Source organism: Mauremys mutica, chromosome 2 (genome assembly GCF_020497125.1).
Source record: "Mauremys mutica isolate MM-2020 ecotype Southern chromosome 2, ASM2049712v1, whole genome shotgun sequence".
NCBI lineage: Eukaryota > Metazoa > Chordata > Testudines > Geoemydidae > Mauremys > Mauremys mutica.
The window spans coordinates 258,837,090-258,857,107 of record NC_059073.1 but is presented as its reverse complement, the minus strand read 5'-3'; the positions used below and the strand labels follow the sequence as shown (position 1 = coordinate 258,857,107).

At 43.6% G+C, this 20,018-nt stretch overlaps 1 protein-coding gene across 1 annotated transcript in view; it reads left to right on the top strand.

Moving 5' to 3' along the window:
- Positions 1 to 435: 435 nt before the first annotated feature.
- The window catches only part of LOC123364039 (LIM zinc-binding domain-containing Nebulette), a 400,792-nt gene continuing 381,209 nt past the window's right edge, over positions 436 to 20,018 (top strand). Inside the window, exons 1-2 of the mRNA XM_045005756.1 lie at positions 436 to 670; positions 2,074 to 2,168. Coding sequence (XP_044861691.1) covers positions 602 to 670; positions 2,074 to 2,168 — 164 coding nt within the window. The 5' untranslated portion in view covers positions 436 to 601. The remainder of the gene's footprint in view (positions 671 to 2,073; positions 2,169 to 20,018) is intronic.

Below are 20,018 nucleotides of genomic sequence, written 5' to 3'. Positions count from 1 at the left end.
GCGGAGGCAGGTGCGCCTGAGGCGCGTGCGAGGGCCAGAGGCCCAGCCCAGCGATCATTTCCCAGCCGGAGTTGAGGATCTTTGACCACCGTGTTGACAGCGGAGTGTCTCTGTCACCCGCTGTCTCCCCGGCCGCCCAGCAGGTTGCCTCAGGCAGGCGGCGCCCCGCTGCCCACGCCGCGCGGGGGCGCCGCGGCTGAGCTCCGCCGCCGGGGCTGGCTCTCTGCGGCGCGTTGGTGGGTTTGGCTTGTTCCTGCGCGGCGAAGGGCGCCGGGGGCTGTGAGCAGCGTGAATCACCCAGCCCGTCGGCGCGGGGAGCCCAGAGCGCAGGCACCGAGCGGAGGAGGCGGGTGGAGGCAGGCAGCGGGCGGGGGACACGGGCTCCCCTCCCTCCCACTCGCACATGCTGCCGCGCTGCAGTCAGCTGGAGCAGCGCCTCCGCCGATGACCTTCTCGCCCGCCCGCCGCCCCTGAGCTGAGGACGCCCGGCTCGGCTGCCCTCTCGCCCGCGCGGGGCGGGGATGCCACAGCGCCTCCCGGGAGCTGCTTCCACCGCCGGGGCCAGTTGCAGAGCCGCCGCCGCTCGCGAGGAGCCTGAAAAATGAACCCCCAGTGCGCCCGCTGTGGCAAAGTCGTCTATCCCACGGAAAAAGTCAACTGCCTGGATAAGGTGCTGGGCGCCCCGCCGAGGGGACGGGGCACGGGGGGAGGAAAGGCGTCGGGGGGGGGGGAATAGGGACAAGGGAGGAGGTGATAGATGGGTGAGCTTGGGGCTGAGGATGGTGACCATGAGGGTGTCACTGGGATGTGCTCCCTTCCCCCTCAAGTATCACCATTTTGCCTGCTGGAATAAGTACGTCGTCTGAAATGAGTGAAAAACAGCAAACCGCCTCCTAAAGCAGGCGTCCATGCAGGGGTGTGTGTGCGGGGGAGCTGTTTAGAAGGGTTAATGTTTAGTCACTAGGGGGAGGGGGCAGTCGCCTTGGAGAAGCGGTGCAAGAGTATCTCTTTCTTCCTGTGAGCTCGGCTGTTGCTGCAGGGATCTAACTGATGTGGCTTAAAAAAAAAAAAAGCACCAGGGAGAGTGTAAAATACCTGCAGGTTGCAAATAAAGTACCGCACCTCTGCCTGTCACTGCGCTGGAATCTGCTCCTCTCTTCTAATCGCGAGGAAATAGGCAGATAGTAATTAATATGTCATAGCACTGCCTATGCTGACGCATTGGTATGAATACATGCTAGGGAGCCCAGAATTGAGATCAAGATTCAAATGCCCATTCACCCGTCAAGCACAACAGGGTTTTATGACTGTTTCAGACAACAACCCTTAATCTAATGCCTATAACAGGACAATGTTTTAGAGAATAGATAATAGAGTCCTTTTCTTCTCTCTTTCCCTAAAGGAAGTTATATTCAAAGGTGAAACCCCTATGAGCTATAGCAGATTTCTTCCAAGGTTGACGCAGCTTTGAGATGCTTCAACAGCATATCATGCAGCTATTCTGCTGTGACTGACACCAGGGCAAGAGAGATGATCTTTCCTTTGATATTATTCCTGTTTAATATTAGTTATCATGAAGCCTGATCATTTCATAACTGTACAAGCATCAAGACTGTGATGGGTGCTCCAGATTGACACCCCACACACGCTGGAAAGGGAGTAGTGGCTGTTAGATGAAAATACTATACTGTGTATTAAATGTAGTTTATATTTAGTATACCAACAACCATACTAATTAGTGGTTTTATCCATTTAGTATTTTTAGAAAACATTTGTATTGATGTTGTACTAATCAAAATGTGAAAATTCTGCTTCAGGTGTCCTTAAAATAATTCCACTAAGGTTAAGCTGCTGTGATCTTGGCATTCACTTTACTAAAGAATATATGGGATTTGGAGTTGTTTCAGAAGTGTTTACAGTTGCATAAATCTTTAATTTACAGAAATATTTATTAAACATCCTAGTGGTAAAAATCCTCTCCTAATTTGCAAAAATATTGACTTAAAATTGTATTTAAATACTTAATGTAACTTCAAAATTTTTAAATTAACTATAATTTAAATTTCTTTACAGTACTGGCATAAAGGATGTTTCCATTGTGAGGTCTGCAAAATGGCTTTAAACATGAACAACTACAAAGGATATGAAAAGAAACCATATTGCAATGCGTAAGTATTATAAATGTCGACTCTTGCAGAAATGAATTTGAGAAAATAGCTGGTTGGGGTGATTATCAGAGCACAAACATGAATTGTATTGCTTTAGAAAGTTGGTTAATTGTATTACATAGGTGTGGCAGTGCAGTCCTAAACAGCAATGTATCTTTTGCTTTAATAAAGATCACCATGCCTATTTACTGTTTTAATGTATATGCTGTTATAGCAAATTTCTGCATAAAAACCCCATTCTGCAATGAGTGTGGTTAGACCCCAGTGCTGAGCCCCATTAATTTCACTGGGAATCTGCAAGGATAGAGAGATTTCCCCACACAGAGCTCAGTGCATGTTTAGGTTTATAACAGGGGTCAGCAACCTTTCAGAAGTGGTGTGCTGAGTCTTCATTTATTCACTTTAATTTAAGGTTTCGCGTGCCAATAATACATTTTAACCTTTTTAGAAGGTCTCTTTCTATAAGTCTATAATATATAACCAAACTATTGTTGTATGTAAAGTAAATAAGGTTCCAGAATGTTTAAGAAGCTTCATTTAAAATTAAATTAAAATGCAGAGTTCCCTGGACCAGTGGCCAGGACCCAGGCAGTGTGAGTGCCACTGAAAATCAGCTTGCGTGCCGCCTTCGGCACCCGTGCCATAGGTTGCCTTCCCCTGGTCTATAATCAGGTCTATAATTTTCACTTCTGGTAAGAATTTTACAGGGGAATTGAACAATTAAAAAAATCATATTTTTTTGTAAAAATCCTTATTTCTGTTGTTCAAACAACACCTTGGTTTACTAAAGCTGAATACTTTTAAAATTCATTTTACTTTTCGCTGTTCTTGCCATCTACTTACCTTCTGCATTTATCTCAGCTTTGATATTCAAAAAAAGCTTAGTCAGTTTCACTTTGGTCTATAGTCCCATTCTGGTCAAGCTCATTTTCCAGTTCTAATGAACTAGTACAGTGCTTCTGTGTTTGGGTTGCAAATACTATAGGGGAACATTCCGGTATATAAAAAATGTTCCTGTTGTTTGTACCGTGCCCTAACATTTGCTAGGTGCATTCGAGTATATATTTTTTAAGCTTTAGAAACATTTGTTCTTTGCTTTTTTAAAAGGGTATTTTTTTAATCAAACATGGACCAAATTTGACCTTCATGTCCCTTTAAAGTATATGCTGATATTGTGATAATTTCCATGCCAAAAGTATTAATACATGAAATATTTGTCAAAAAAGTATTATCCTAAAATCCTTATTTCATCAGTGTAACACTTCACTATGGACCCATATAGAACAGTCCAATGATTTGTAAATAGCTTATGCTTATCCTCTTCCATGATAAAATCATTTACAAATAAATGTAAAAATCCCTGTGTACTGTAAAAATATGAACATTTTCAGTAAATGTTGTTACTCTGCTGCCAAACCTTGAAGATTTTCCTTTGAGGGTGTGTAATCACATTTTAGGAATTTATTTTCCTATCCCTAAGTTTCTAGTTCTTCCTGCAGGATTGTACCTTGCACTGTGAACCCAGACCTCTTACATTACACAGGTACAGGCTTCATCAGTAGTTGCAGGATGAAAACAAGGTTACAGGAAGTGGTGTTGATGATTCCGTACGTGGCACACTTCCCTTTGAGTCAGTCAATGGCCCATCATGGTTCTGGATGGTCCTCTGCTGTTGGAAGTGTTGTCTTTTGGATGAAGTCTGAAATAGAGCCCATATAACTTGTGCTCATTACAGATCCCATGATGCTTTGGTACTTTTTGCAAGAACACATTTTTGTATGTCCCTTGTCATGGCTACATTTCAACTCTGGTATTCTGCTCACTTAAAACTTCCTAAGTAGTTCCAATTGGTTATTTATATTTAATAACCCACTCTCCAACAGAAAATTCCTCTGTGCTGTGAGTGCACGGTAGGTGCAGTAGTTCTATGCCAAAGGTTCCTCCGTTTCAGTTGGGGAAGTGATACTCTTCTGTGCAGTCTAATGCGTGCTGAGATCTTTCAGAGGGGGTGAGGAGAAAAAGTGCTATTAACATGTTAGGTACTATTCTTCCTGTTAGCTGATTTAATGAATTTAGTGTGTAATAATGATCCTTAAAAAAGGAATTTATTGCCCTTTTAAAAAACATAATTATTTAATAATCACTGTTCAAATTAGTCAGGAGGAGCTAGTATGTATAATATGGGAGATCATAATTCAGAAAATGAGAGCTGAATTAGTAAAAATAATGTAAGAACATCGTATAGGTGAGTACCCCGAGATTGTAAAGTTTTCTAAACTTTGTTCTTAAATTTTGTCAAACTTGTACTGGGTTTGTGAATATTACTTTGAGCATTTGCGTAAAGTATTGATATACGTATATCTTATTGTTGAACCAAATAAAGCAGAGTCATATTTTTAATAGGAGTAACAAATGTTGGTCTGAACAAATGTTGAATACTTTTCAGGGAAAAATGAGACACCAGTTTGATGTAATGCAAAATGGTATTTTGAAAATGTAGTTTGTTTATTTGAATTATTATCTTTTGACTTATGAATCTTGCATCTGATTGATCACATAGTTAAAGTTACTCAGTTAAGTAACACTAATATAAATATTTTAAATGAGATTTACCTTCTTTAGTGTTCATCAGTAGGAGACCACTGAAACCCCTGTTGGGTCAACTATTGCTTGATCATAAAATCTGCAAAAGAAAAACAGAATGTAAATTTACTTATATAGGCTACTGGAAGTGCTTGACAAAAGCAGTTATTATTAGACAAGTAACTGAGGCCATCCATCACTAAGAGTATAATTTATAGAAAAAAGTACAGAATTATGCACAAATCATTTTAATGGAAGAACAACACTAAAACCATTTAATAGGCGTGAAAGCCATAGTTAACTTTTCGTTTAGATAAGTCAAAAGGCATTATAACCTCAGTAATTTCAGTGCCTCTTTATTAGTTCCTGAGTTAATGTATTTGCTACATTGTATTTTGAACTTTATTTTCCATTCCATTGTGCAGGTATTTGCCTTTCTTCTTACTCATTTCACTGGTGTACTTACAAGAAATGGAACTGTTGAAACCACGTTCATTTTCTGTTAGAAATAACAGTAATAGATACTGATCTGTGAATGTGCTGACTTCAAACTATGCTTTGTTTTGGTGGGGCAGAGGGAGCAGAATGGGGGGAATTAATAGACCAGGGAGGACTAGATTATATGAAATAGTTTAATTCAGCACACTTTGGAATAAAACACAACTAAGTACACATACAAAGTTCACATTTTTTATAGACAAGAAAGAAATCTGTTTTAGTGGTCTGTCTAATTTCTAGCTGATTGATTTTATGCATTTCTTGTTGATAGGATAATTTCTGCTGTACTAGAACCATCAGAGATGTCAAGGCTATGTACCTCTTGCATTATGTACCTGAAATTCCTTTTATATGTTGTCTACTGAAGGAGCAACTCTATTGCAAAAATCCTTAACAGCTGTGAGGAGAACTTTGCCTTTACCATGCTTAGATGTGCTATTAGTATGAAAGGAAGAACTGTGTTGTGGGTAAGGAGCTGGACGGGATTTGAAATTTGGGTTCAATTGTCTTTTCTGCCACAGATTTCCTATGTGATCATGGGCAAGTCATGTAAGCTCTTTACCTCAGTTCACCCATCAGTAAAATGGGGATACTACCACTTCTTTTCTTCCATCCTTTGTCTGTCTTATTTATTTAGGCTATGTCTATATGTACAGTGCTGCAGCAGCTGTACTGATATAGTTGCAATGCTGCAGTGTGTCTGATGAAGACTTTCTATGCCGATGGGAGAGCTCTCTTCCATAGGCATAAAAAAACACCTCTGAGAGCAGCATAAGCTATGTTGGCGAGAGAAGCTATGCACGTGACCACTTATGTCGGTGTAACTTGTATCACTCGGGGGTGGAATATTCACTCCCCTGAATGATATAAGTTTTGCTGACATAGGCTGTACTGTAGTCAGAGCCTTAATTTGTAAGCTCTTTGTTCCGTACTGTGGACATGTCTACACAATGGGTGTTTCAGTGGCACACAGTTTTTATAGCTATGCTGCTGTAGTGCCAAAGTATAGACACTTCCTACGTTGATGGAAGGGTTTTTTCCTCGGTAGTAAGTGACCCACAGTGTAAGTGACCCACCTTTTTGAACGGTGATAGTTAGGTCAATGGAGGTCAGCGCGCTATGATTCTCGGATGTGAATTTTTCAGAGCCCTGAGCAATATAGCTAAGTTGATCTAAATTTTTAAGGGTAGACCAAGACTGTTTGTTTGTACAGTGCTTGGAACAATGGTGCTTTGATCCCCGTTGGGGCCTTTAGGTGCTACCATAATACATATAATAATAATATTTAAGTTTTCAGTTCACCTAATTCACATTCCTGTACAAACTCTCATACATATAAGACTTTTTTTTTCTGTCTAATGTATGGGGCACATGATTGTCAGATCTGGGTTATAATTTTGTTCTGCCTTTGGTGCGCTGTGTGACTTCAGGCAAGTCACTCAACATCTCTGTGCCTAATCGGTGAAATGTGGCTAATGACACTTTTCTCTGTGGAGTGTTTTAAGATCTATAAATGAAAAGTATTATAAAATTGCCTATTGTGTATATATAGCAATCATGGGAAGACAACCCATCTTACCTTTTTCTGAAGAAACACAGTGCTGATTCCACACAACTGTAAATAACCAAATAGTTGGGGCTAGAAAGTAAATAACATTTTGGCAGCAGCTGGTTGTACATAATAGTTCTTAAGCTTGTTAAATCACTGAATCATCTATGATCATGATAAGGTGACTTGTTCTTATAAATATTCATTTGTGTAGAATTAAAAAATGAATCTCCAAGGGTTGCTTTTATTTTTTCCTTGGGTCAGTTTTTGTTTTGTAACTTAGGTTTGCATTACCTAATTTGATAGAAAGAAATTTATCAGACAGTTTCACCTGACCAAAATATGATACTTTTTAATGCAAAGCATTTTTGTCTTGTAGAAAATGAAACATGCATTTTTTTTAGCATGAGCTATACCCTGGTGATGAAAACAGGCTTCCTGCTTGACAAATTCAGCCAACAAAACATGTCTTAGATTTTGTAAAAATTAACAAAACAAACAGCTGTAACCTATGCAGACCAGTTATACCGTCCTGCGAAAGGCATCCAACCTTACTGACCAGATACATCCTTCTAAGATGGTCAGCATCTAAAAACATCTACTCATCTCCACACGGTACAACTTAATTAATGTTTTTATTCATGACAGCTACCATATGGACTGATTATATAACTTCCGGTGGAATTAAAATTCACTGTCATCAGTCTTGGTATGGGCTATTTATGCTAGGGAGAAAAAACACTAATACATTGGGTGTTCTAAATTTTTACCTTGGTTTTAAACGTATGTTTCTTTGAAGTATTTATACGAACATATATTTGAAAGATTTTGGTATTAGAAACATTAGGAGCCAAAGTTAAAGAGAAGAGATGAGACTATTAAGTATCAGAGGGGTAGCCGTGTTAGTCTGGATCTGTAAAAGCAGCAAAGAGTCCTGTGGCACCTTATAGACTAACAGAAGTTTTGGAGCATGAGCTTTCGTGGGTGAATACCCACTTCGTCGGATGCAAGACGAAGTGGGTATTCACCCACGAAAGCTCATGCTCCAAAACTTCTGTTAGTCTATAAGGTGCCACAGGACTCTTTGAGACTATTAAGGTTCTTGTAATGTCTGTTGGGAGGCAATATAAAGTTATAGAACTATCTAGATGCTTACATGGGGTGGGGAGTGGATGGGACTAACTGGTAACTGGAGAGAGAGGTGTGACTAGTGCAGGTACTCCACTGTCATTGGATTTTGTACATGGTGGATTGAATGTGAAACTACAGAGGGCTTGATTTCCTATAGTCAGGAAAATTCTCGGAAGTGGCCATTATATCTCCTAATATAGTTCTAGATAAAGCTTATTTTTCAATATTGAATTCACAGACTATTGAGTTTGATCCTGCAAATGAGAGTTGTTTGTCATAATTGAAAAATAGCTGATGATATGATGTGATTTCCTGTAGTAGGCCTTCTAGCAGCTTTTGATCATCAGCTTTATTTTGGAGTAAGCTTTGTTAGTCACAGCCATCCCCAAATGGCAAAAATCAATCAGGGTCGCCCAGAGGATTCAGGATGCCTGGGGCAAAGCGGGGGAGAGGACATAAAAAAAGGCATCACCCGCTGCGGCGCTTGTACTCACCGCGCGGTGCTCCGAGTCTTTGGCAGCGGCGGGTCCATCACTCGCTCCGCATCTTCAGTAGCACTGAAGGACCCGCCGCCGAAGACCTGGACTGCTGCTGGGTGAGTAAAAATTAAAAAGGCGCCTCTAGCCAGGGAAGGGATTCTCGGCCAGGGCTCGCGGGGCCCCTGTGTGGCCTGGGGTAAATTGCCCCACTTGCACCCTCCCCCCTTTGGGTGGCCCTGAAATCAATTGGTGAGTATGCAGAAAACAACAATCACCTCCCTCCTCCACACCTCATCTGAAAGACAAAGATTTACATTTTCTTACCAAGTTGCTAACCTTTCTTTATGCTAACAACATAGTCTTCCATATGCCACAAAATGAACGGTTCAAAGGAACTGACTGAAGCTCTTCCTATGTTCCTGGAAACAGACTTAAACTTGTAGGTCCAGGGCTACCACTGTAACTGAAGAAAGAGGAGAAAATTAGGGAAGAACTTAATAATTGTTGACAGTAATATTAAACTGTTTGTTCAAATGTTAAAAATAACCTGATATCTACAAGCGTCCATGCTGGGAAAAATGTATTCCTATTTAATTCTATAAAATCTTAATTTGAAAACGGAGTATATGTCCAACTTGCTGCTGATGGCATTCAGCAGTGAAGAGAAAAGTATGACAAAAGAGGCCTTTGCCATTTGCTCAAACAATAGAAATAAAATGGAAAAGATGAAAACATCTTAGGCACAATTGTTCCAAATTTCTGACATATGAGTGTTCAGCACACTACTTGCTGAAGAAGACATGATCCTTAAGGCATATTGTGGAGTTCAAAATATTTTCTGCAATCGCCATCCGCTTCAAAGTTGTAGAAGAAATAGAAAAACAGGAATAATACTCCAGCTTCTCAATGACACTTGGAACTTTTAGGAAGATTGTGGTCCCAATTCAGGATCATGTTCCAAACCCCACTTTAGTGGGGCAAAGGGTCTGGAAAGCTGCCCCAAATGGGCAGTTGAGAGTCTCCTCTGCATGGAAGAATCTCCAGCTTCTGTAGAGCCAGTGTAGCCAGCCCTACACCACTCCTACCAGTTTCCCCCAGTGTAGGCGTTATGATAGGAGCTGCTGCATTCCAGCAGTTTCCCACTTGATGTAATTGCCCCAGCGTTCCATTAGAAGCTGGCATAATTTAGAACAGCCCTGTGGCAAATAAGTAACATTATGCAGATTAATTGTATTTTTATGAAGGTCTGCAAATTGCACAATATCTAAGGCTTTACTTCAGCAATACCCATTTAGAGTCTGGCTGTCTTGTAAATTGGTCAGTTGTGTTTTCTGTCAGTTTTGGTGTTTTGGGTTGAATAAACACCCACAGTTTTCAACATTCAAATAATATTTGGTCATCAGAGAGTGTAGATCAGTGGTTTTCAAACTTTTTGAGTCTCCCCACCCCCCTTGAGTTGCAATTTTTGGTTGTGCCCACCCCCAATTGAGACCAAAATAGATACATGCAAAAGTATGCTTGGTAGCCTATTCATAAACCTAACCGAGACCATAGCACAACTTTAATTAAATTACCTGCACCTGTAGTTTCAGATACACAGATACCAATGGCACAGCAAATGTTTCCTCAGCAGCGGGCAGCTTCTACCTTGCAATCAGGCTGCACTGGTAGGGCAGGGCCAATATCTGCTCCCCCCCCCGGGTTTTCAGGGTGGGGGAAGGCGTGTGCGGTGGTCTCTGGGGGAGGAGCCAGTGCTGGGTGCAGAGGCTGCTGGGAATGGAAATCGGTGTGGCTCGGCAGATGTTAACACTGACCCACAGGCTGGGTGGCCCACTAAGGTGAGTCAGAGGGTGGAGGTGTGTTTGCTTTCCCGAATGGTCCTCTAGCTCCCCTGGGGAAAGGGGAGGGTCATTGTTTGAAAACCTCTGGTGTAGATAGTTTTTTTTTTGTTTTTTTTTCAGGTAAGTAAGTGTGTGTCGGGAAACAGAGTCTCCCAGGAGCTGTAATCACAGGAAAAAGAGTGAAAATTCTTAGCATTATGTGGATATTGAGAGAGAATATTAGGACAATTTGAGCAGGAATTTCAGTAATAGTAAGAACTCGGTTGCTTGCAGTATCTCTTCCTGTGCTGATACTCAGTAGAAGCTTAATGTTTCTTATCAGGTGTAACTGTGGGAAGTAAGGGCTAAGAGACTGCTCAAGATTCACCTTAGTTGTGTTTTCTAAAATACTTAGGTAGAAGAGCAATAAAAATGGAGGAAATTTTGTTGTAATTTCAGATCCATTTAGTTGAATGAATCAAACATTGATAAGTGGAAGAAACTGGAACATCTGTAGTTCCTGTATGATGTCTGATGGTATATTCTGCTAGTGGTATTGCCACTTGATGGTATGGGCATTGAAAATTCTAGACCACTTCAATTCCTATTTTTTGTTTTGTTTTTTCAAAGTGTCTTTTAAATTCATCTTTGTCACATTTGTAAAATCCTTATTGCTATATTGATATGGTTGTTGACAATTCCACTGTGGTGCTCTGTACTCCAGTGCTGATATTTTGTCTCATAAGAAGTTTTCTCAGGAATGTTGAATGATATGATAAACTCTGTGTTCTGTTATGCATGAAGGAAAATATTCCACCTTTGAGTCCCCTTGAGTTTTCAAAATGGATGAAGTATAATGGAAAATGACAGCATTAGGGTGATGTCTCATTGTGGTAATAAATATGCAGAGCTATTTACTTGTTACGTCCCTGGAAACACTCTTGCCATGAAGATCCAGATAGATAACAATCTTGGCAGAGCTACTGATAATTAATGTCATATTGGTATGGGTACCCGCATGGCCCCACAGTATGCCAACATTTTTATGGCTGACTTAGAACAACGCTTCCTCAGCTCTCGTCCCCTAATGCCCCTGCTCTACTTGCGCTACATTGATGACATCTTCATCATCTGGACCCATGGAAAAAAAGCCCTTGAGGAATTCCATCATGATTTCAACAATTTCCATCCCACCATCAACCTCAGCCTGGACCAGTCCACACAAGAGATCCATTTCCTGGACACTACAGTGCTAATAAGCGATGGTCACATAAACACCACCCTATACCAGAAACCTACTGACCATTATACTTACCTACGTGCCTCCAGCTTTCATCCAGACCACACCACACGATCCATTGTCTACAGCCAAGCTCTACGATACAATCGCATTTGCTCCAACCCCTCAGACAGAGACAAACACCTGCAAGATTTATCAAGCGTTCTTACAACTACAATGCCCACTTGATGAAGTGAAGAAACAGATTGACAGAGCCAGAAGAGTACCCAGAAGTTACCTACTACAGGACAGGCCCAACAAAGAAAGTAACAGAACACCACTAGCCGTCACCTTCAGCCCCCAACTAAAACCTCTCCAGCGCATCATCAAGGATCTACAACCTATCCTGAAGGACGATCCATCACTCTCACAGACAGGCCAGTCCTTGCTTACAGACAGCCCCCAAACCTGAAACAAATACTCACCAGCAACCACATACCACACAACAAAAACACTAATCCAGGAACCTACCCTTGCAACAAAGCCTGTTGCCAACTCTCTCTACATATCTATTCAGGGGACACCATCATAGGACCTAATCACATCAGCCACACTATCAGAGGCTCGTTCATCTGCACATCTACCAATGTGATATATGCCATCATGTGCCAGCAATGCTCCTCTGCCATGTACATTGGCCAAACCGGATAGTCTCTATGAAAAAGAATAAATGGACACAAATCAGATGTCAAGAATTATTCAAAAACAAGTTGGAGAACACTTCAGTCTCCCTGGTCACTTGATTACAGACCTAAAAGTCGCAATATTACAACAAAAAAGCTTCAAAAACAGACTCATAAGAACATAACATAAGAAAGGCCGTACCGGGTCAGACCAAAGGTCCATCTAGCCCAGTATCTGTCTACCGACAGTGGCCAATGCCAGGTGCCCCTGAGGGAGTGAACCTAACAGGCAATGATCAAGTGATCTCTCTCCTGCCATCCATCTCCATCCTCTGACGAACAGAGGCTAGGGACACCATTCTTACCCATCCTGGCTAATAGCCATTTATGGACTTAGCCACCATGAATTTATCCAGTCCCCTTTTAAACATTGTTATAGTCCTAGCCTTCACAACCTCCTCAGGTAAGGAGTTCCACAAGTTGACTGTGCGCTGCGTGAAGAAGAACTTCCTTTTATTTGTTTTAAACCTGCTGCCTATTAATTTCATTTGGTGACCCCTAGTTCTTGTATTATGGGAATAAGTAAATAACTTTTCCTTATCCACTTTCTCAACATCACTCATGATTTTATATACCTCTATCATGTCCCCCCTTAGTCTCCTCTTTTCCAAACTGAAGAGTCCTAGCCTCTTTAATCTTTCCTCATATGGGACCCTCTCTAAACCCCTAATCATTTTAGTTGCTCTTTTCTGAACCTTTTCTAGTGCTAGAATATCTTTTTTGAGGTGAGGAGACCACATCTGTACACAGTATTCGAGATGTGGGCGTACCATGGATTTATATAAGGGCAATAATATATTCTCAGTCTTATTCTCTATCCCCTTTTTAATGATTCCTAACATCCTGTTTGCTTTTTTGACCGCCTCTGCACACTGTGTGGACATCTTCAGAGAACTATCCATGATAACTCCAAGATCTTTTTCCTGACTCGTTGTAGCTAAATTAGCCCCCATCATGTTGTATGTATAGTTGGGGTTATTTTTTCCAATGTGCATTACTTTACATTTATCCACATTAAATTTCATTTGCCATTTTGTTGCCCAATCACTTAGTTTTGTGAGATCTTTTTGAAGTTCTTCACAATCTGCTTTGGTCTTAACTATCTTGAGTAGTTTAGTGTCATCTGCAAACTTTGCCACCTCACTGTTTACCCCTTTCTCCAGATCATTTATGAATAAATTGAATAGGATTGGTCCTAGGACTGACCCTTGGGGAACACCACTAGTTACCCCTCTCCATTCTGAGAATTTACCATTAATTCCTACCCTTTGTTCCCTGTCCTTTAACCAGTTCTCAATCCATGAAAGGACCTTTCCTTTTATCCCATGACAGCTTAATTTACGTAAGAGCCTTTGGTGAGGGACCTTGTCAAAGGCTTTCTGGAAATCTAAGTACACTATGTCCACTGGATCCCCCTTGTCCACATGTTTGTTGACCCCTTCAAAGAACTCTAATAGATTAGTAAGACACGATTTCCCTTTACAGAAACCATGTTGACTATTGCTCAAGAGTTTATGTTTTTCTATGTGTCTGACAATTTTATTCTTTACTATTGTTTCAACTAATTTGCCCGGTACCGACGTTAGACTTACCGGTCTGTAATTGCCAGGATCACCCCTAGAGCCCTTTTTAAATATTGGCGTTACATTAGCTAACTTCCAGTCATTGGGTACCGAAGCCGATTTAAAGGACAGGTTACAAACCTTGGTTAATAGTTCCGCAACTTCACATTTGAGTTCTTTCAGAACTCTTGGGTGAATGCCATCTGGTCCCGGTGACTTGTTAATGTTGAGTTTATCAATTAATTCCAAAACCTCCTCTAGTGACACTTCAATCTGTGACAGTTCCTCAGATTTGTCACCTACAAAAGCCAGCTCAGGTCTGGGAATCTCCCTAACATCCTCAGCTGTGAAGACTGAAGCAAAGAATCCATTTAGTTTCTCCGCAATGACTTTATCATCTTTAAGCGCTCCTTTTGTATTTTCATCGTCAAGGGGCCCCACTGGTTGTTTAGCAGGCTTCCTGCTTCTGATGTACTTAAAAAACATTTTGTTATTACCTTTGGAGTTTATGGCTAGCCGTTCTTCAAACTCCTCTTTGGCTTTTCTTATTACACTCTTGCACTTAAGTTGGCAGTGTTTGTGCTCCTTTCTATTTGCCTCACTGGGATTTGACTTCCACTTTTTAAAGGAAGTCTTTTTATCTCTCACTGCTTCTTTTACATGGTTGTTAAGCCACGGTGGCTCTTTTTTAGTTCTTTTACTGTTTTTCTTAATTTGGGGTATACATTGAAGTTGGGCCTCTATTATGGTGTCTTTAAAAAGGGCCCACGCAACTTGCAGGGATTTCACTTTAGTCACTGTACCTTTTAACTTTTGTCTAACTAACCCCCTCATTTTTGTATAGTTCCCCCTTTTGAAATTAAAGGCTCCAATGAGAGACTGCTGAATTGGAATTAATTTGCAAACTGGACACCATTAAATTAGGCTTGAATAAAGACTGGGAGTGGATGGGTCATTACACAAAGTAAAACTATTTCCCCATGTTTATTTTTCACCCCTACTGCTTTACACACCTTCTTGTCAACTGCTGGAAATGGGCCATTTTGATTACCACTAAAAATTTTTTTTCTCTCCTGCTGGTAATAGCTCACCTTAACAGATCACTCTCGTTATAGTGTGTATGGTAACACCCATTGTTTCATGTTCTCTGTGTGTATATATATATCTTCAGTGGTGAGCTCCAGCCGGTTTGCACCGGTTCGCACGAACCAGTTGTTAAATTTAGAAGCCTTTTTAGAACCGGTTGTTCCAGGACAACCGGTTCTAAAAAGCTTTTAAATTTAACAAAGGCTCGGGCAGCTGTCCACCCGGTCTCCAGCCCCAGCTCACCTCCCCCTCTCCCCTGAATGCTCCGCCCTCCTTCTCCTCCCCCTCCCCTGCTTCTCGTGAATCAAATGTTCGCGGGAAGCCTGAAACAAGGAGCAGGCAGGTAAGCCGGGCGGGAGGAACGGCGCACATGGCCCAGTCCGGCTCCACCTGAGTGGATCCCCCTGGCCCTGGCCGAGTGCCCCAGCCCGGTCCCGGCCAAGCACCCCCGGCTCGGGCTGGCCCCGGCCGAGCGGCTCCGACCCATGGCACCGGTCCCGGTGCTGGCCGAACGGCTCCGACCCAGCCCAGGGAGTCGGGCCCCGCGGCTCCAATCCCGGTGCCAGACGAGCGGCTCCGGCCCCGGTGCTGGCCCGGGGAGTCGGGCCCCATGGCTCCGGCCCCGGTGCCGGCCCGGGGAGTTGGGCCCTGCGGCTCCGGCCCCGGTGCTGGCCGAGCAGCTCCGGCCCCAGTGCCGGCCCGGGCAGTCGGGCCCCGCGGCTCCAATCCCGGTGCCGGCCGAGCGGCTCCGGCCCCGATCCCGGCCCGGGGAGTCGGGCCCCGCGGTGCCGGCCGAGCAGCTCCGGCCTGGCCCGGGGAGTCGGGCCCCGCGGTGCCGGCCGAGCAGCTCCGGCCCCGATCCCGGCCCGGGGAGTCGGGCCCCGCGGTGCCGGCCGAGCAGCTCCGGCCTGGCCCGGGGAGTCGGGCCCCGCGGTGCCGGCCGAGCAGCTCCGGCCTGGCCCGGGGAGTCGGGCCCCGCGGTGCCGGCCGAGCAGCTCCGGCCCGGCCCGGGGAGTCGGGCCCCACGGTGCCAGCCGAGCGGCTCTGGCCTGGTCCGGCCCGGCCCGGCCCGGGGAGTCGGGCCCCGCGGTGCCGGCCGAGCGGCTCCGGCCCGGCCTGGCCCGGCCCGGCCTGGGGAGTCGGGCCCTGCGGTGCCGGCCCGGGGAGTCGGGCCCCGCGGTGCCGGCCGAGCGGCTCTGGCCCGGCCTGGCCTGGCCCGGCCCGGGGAGTCGGGCCCCGCGGTGCCGGCTGAGCGGCATTGGCCCGTCCCGTCCCGGCCTGGGGAGTCGGGCTCCGGGGTGCCGGCTGAGCGGCTCCTGCCCAGCCCGGCTTGGGGAGTTGGACCCCGCGGCGTCGGTTATGGTCCCGGCGGAGTGGACCCGGTCCCGGCCCCAGGCAGTGTGGTAAGGGGGCAGGGAGGGGGTGTTCGGTGGGTTGTGGGGAGGTGGTAGGGGTCAGGGCGGTCAGAGGGCAGGGAACAGGGGGATTGAATGGGGGCAAGGGTCCTGGGGGGAGTCAGGAAGGAGCAGGGGTTGGATGGGGCGGCAAGGGGCAGTCAGGGGACAGGGAAGGGGGGGATGGGTCAAGGAACATGGGGGGTGTATGTCAAGGAACATGGGGGGTTGGATGGGGCATGACCCCCTCCCGGGGGGGCACGACCCCCTCATGAGGTGAGGAGGAGGGAACCTGTTGTTAATATTTTGGCAGCTCATCACTGTATATCTTCCTACTATATTTTCCATTGCATGCATCCGATGAAGTGGGTTTTAGCGCACGAAAGCTTATGCTCAAATACATTTGTTAGTTTCTAAGGTGCTACAAGTACTCCTGTTCTTTTTACTGATACAGACTAACACAGCTGCTACTCTGAAACCTTTCAGAATGTTGTATTTGTAATTGTTGGGGTACACTTACAGGAACCTCACTAGATTTAGTGGTTTTTAGGCAGTGACTCATATAATAGACATACGTACAACTGGATGCTTTGAGTGAGATCCTGAACACCAGAGTAGCATTAATTCATTGCTTAAGTACCATCAAAGCCTAAACCTACAAGTCCAACAAAATTTACTCCTTTAGTTTGCAGCTCAGTCAATCTCTTTTCCACTCTGACACTTCCTCTCTTGACGTTGAGAAAAGGTGAACAGATCATTCCTCTGCGTATTGGTGTAGACTGAAGGGTGTGGGCTACTTGCCTAAATAACTTTTGTTGGTGCTGATAGGGGGGCTCTGAATCATGGAAGTTTGAGAATCCAGTGTAGAAACTCAAAAAATAAAATCCACCTTCTGTTCCTGGTTGCAGTGGAGGTGCATGACCTGCGATTTGGCCTCATATAATTTAAGTTTGAGGAAGTGATAAAAATATATTATCAGTATTGCATGTTGGTGAGGAACATCATAGCATAGCTTTCAATTAAAAATATTGTTGAGACTTTTGGCCAATGATTATACCAACTGTTGCAAAGGATTATCTGGAAAACATATAGTTACCACTTCAGAGTATTTCTTAAACAAAGGAAATAGCTTTACAGTTTCTGGACAATTTTCTCTTTTAGATCATATTTCACAGTTGCCAAAGATTCCTACCAGTTTTATTTTCTTGGTAGGACAAATGTTGGGATGTAGCTTTTTACATTCTAAAGCTCTCCATGGCCACATTTTTCATATAGGTGCACTGGTTTGATGCCAGGTTTTTAAATTAAACCTAAATTCATAGTGTTTTAATTTTTAAGAGTAAAATAATTTTGTAGTTGTTGTTTTTTTCTGGAAACGAGAAGACTATATGATCTGGTAGTAGCTGTTTGGTTTTTTCCCAGTTTTACTCTGAAAAAACTAAGAAATGGGTGCTCACAACACCATTCCCACCAACATTTTAACTTATAAATGTGGATTGTTAGGGAGAAAAAAATAGGGGCCCTGCTTTTAAACTTAATTGAAATACATTGGGTTTATGTGAACTTTGGGGAGGGACAAAGTAGTAAAATTAGATTTTGTTTTTCTTTACTTAAAAAAACAAAAAGTAGAGAATGACTCTCTGAAACAGTGAAAGTTGGCATGTATTCATTACAGTAAATAGTGTTCACACATTGTGTGGCAATGATTACTTTAATCTATGAATGCCAGGGTGTTGGAATTCTTGGTTGGATTTGTCGAGATATTCAAAAGAAAGGGAGCTATTCTTGTGACTACTACCAGCAAAAACTGCTCAGTAACACAAAGCAAGGGACATTAGTACTACTTTAAGCAGTAGCCTTTCCCCTGGAGATATGTTTGAAATAAATCCTTGGTATAGAATAAAAAGGATCTTTTAAACTCTGAGAGTTTAAAATATTTGCATGTGCCTTTTTCACATTGAGTATTTGGTATTAATTTTTCAGAATACCAGAAAAGAGAGACAAAGATAGCTGATGCAGACACAGTGGCAAAATGAGAACATATGCATGGAATTAAGCTGCAGGCTGCAATTTTTATGAAACTTTAACTCAGGGGAGAGGTGCTACCTGCCTGTTACCCATGCTCTCCTATACCAGGCATTTAATTGGTTCCATTGGTGATGGTTACAGGGCTTCTTACCATATAACCTATCAGAGGGGTAGCCGTGTTAGTCTGGTTCTGTAGAAGCAGCAAAGAATCCTGTGGCACCTTATAGACTAACAGACGTTTTGCAGCATGAGCTTTCGTGGGTGAATACCCACTTCTTCAGATGCAGAATGCTTCTACAGAACCAGACTAACACGGCTACCCCTCTGATACTTGACACCATGCAAGGCACTGCATTTAGCCGTATGGAGTGGAAATCCATCAACCTCATGAAGAAACTTGCACAAATACAGACAGATATCATCTTCCTTTCCAAATGCAAACGGATGGACATCATACCTAATGGACTAAAGGTAAAAAATCCACTACTATCTACATACTACACAGACCACAGTGAGAGATTATGCCATACTCTATCAAAGAAACTGAGGAATCACCTGATCAGCATCCTATACAGCAAACAGGAAAACATCAAAAAAGAGCTCTCCAACCTGGAGACTCTCATCAATAACCAAACTTCCATACAAACGGACTTCACTAAAATAAGACAGGAGATCTACATTACTCACTTCACCTCTCTACAAAGGAAAAAGGACTGTAAGCTGTCTAAACTCCTACCTACCACATGGGGCCACAACCGTGGTACCCCTAACCCACCCAGCAATATCGTCAATCTATCCAACCACACACTCAGCCCAGAAGAAACGTCTGTCCTATCTCGGGGACTCTCTTTCTGCCCTGCCACCCCCACCAACATGATACAGTTCTGCGGTGATCTGGAAGCCTACTTTCGCCGTCTCCGACTCAAAGAATTCTTTCAGGACAACACTGAACAGCGCACGGATACACAGTTACCCTCCCACCAACAGCACAAGAAGAAGAACTCCACATGGACTCCTCCTGAGGGTCGAAATGACAGTCTGGACCTATACATTGAATGCTTCCGCCGACGTGCACAGGCAGAAATTGTGGAAAAACAACATCGCTTGCCTCACAACCTAAGTCGTGCAGAACGCAATGCCATCCACAGCCTCAGAAACCATCCTGACATTATAATCAAAGAGGCTGATAAAGGAGGTGCTGTTGTCATCATGAACAGGTCTGACTACCAAAAGGAGGCCGCCAGACAACTCTCCAATACTAAATTTTACAAGCTACTTCCCTCAGATCCCACTGAGGAATACACTAAGAAACTGCACCATCTACTCAGGACACTCCCTACACTAACACCAGAACTAATCAACATACCCTTAGAGCCCCGACCAGGGTTATTCTATCTACTACCCAAGATCCACAAACCCGGAAATCCTGGACGCCCCATCATCTCGGGCATTGGAACTCTCACTGAAGGATTGTCTGGATATGTAGACTCTCTACTCAGACCCTATGCTACCAGCACTCCCAGCTATCTCCGTGACACCACTGATTTCCTGAGGAAACTACAATGCATTGGTGACCTTCCAGAAAACACCATCCTGGCCACCATGGATGTAGAGGCTCTCTACACAAACATCCCACATACTGATGGAATACAAGCTGTCAGGAACAGTATCCCTGATGATGCCACAGCACACCTGGTTGCTGAGCTCTGTGGCTTTATCCTCACACACAACTATTTCAAATTTGCTGACAATATATAT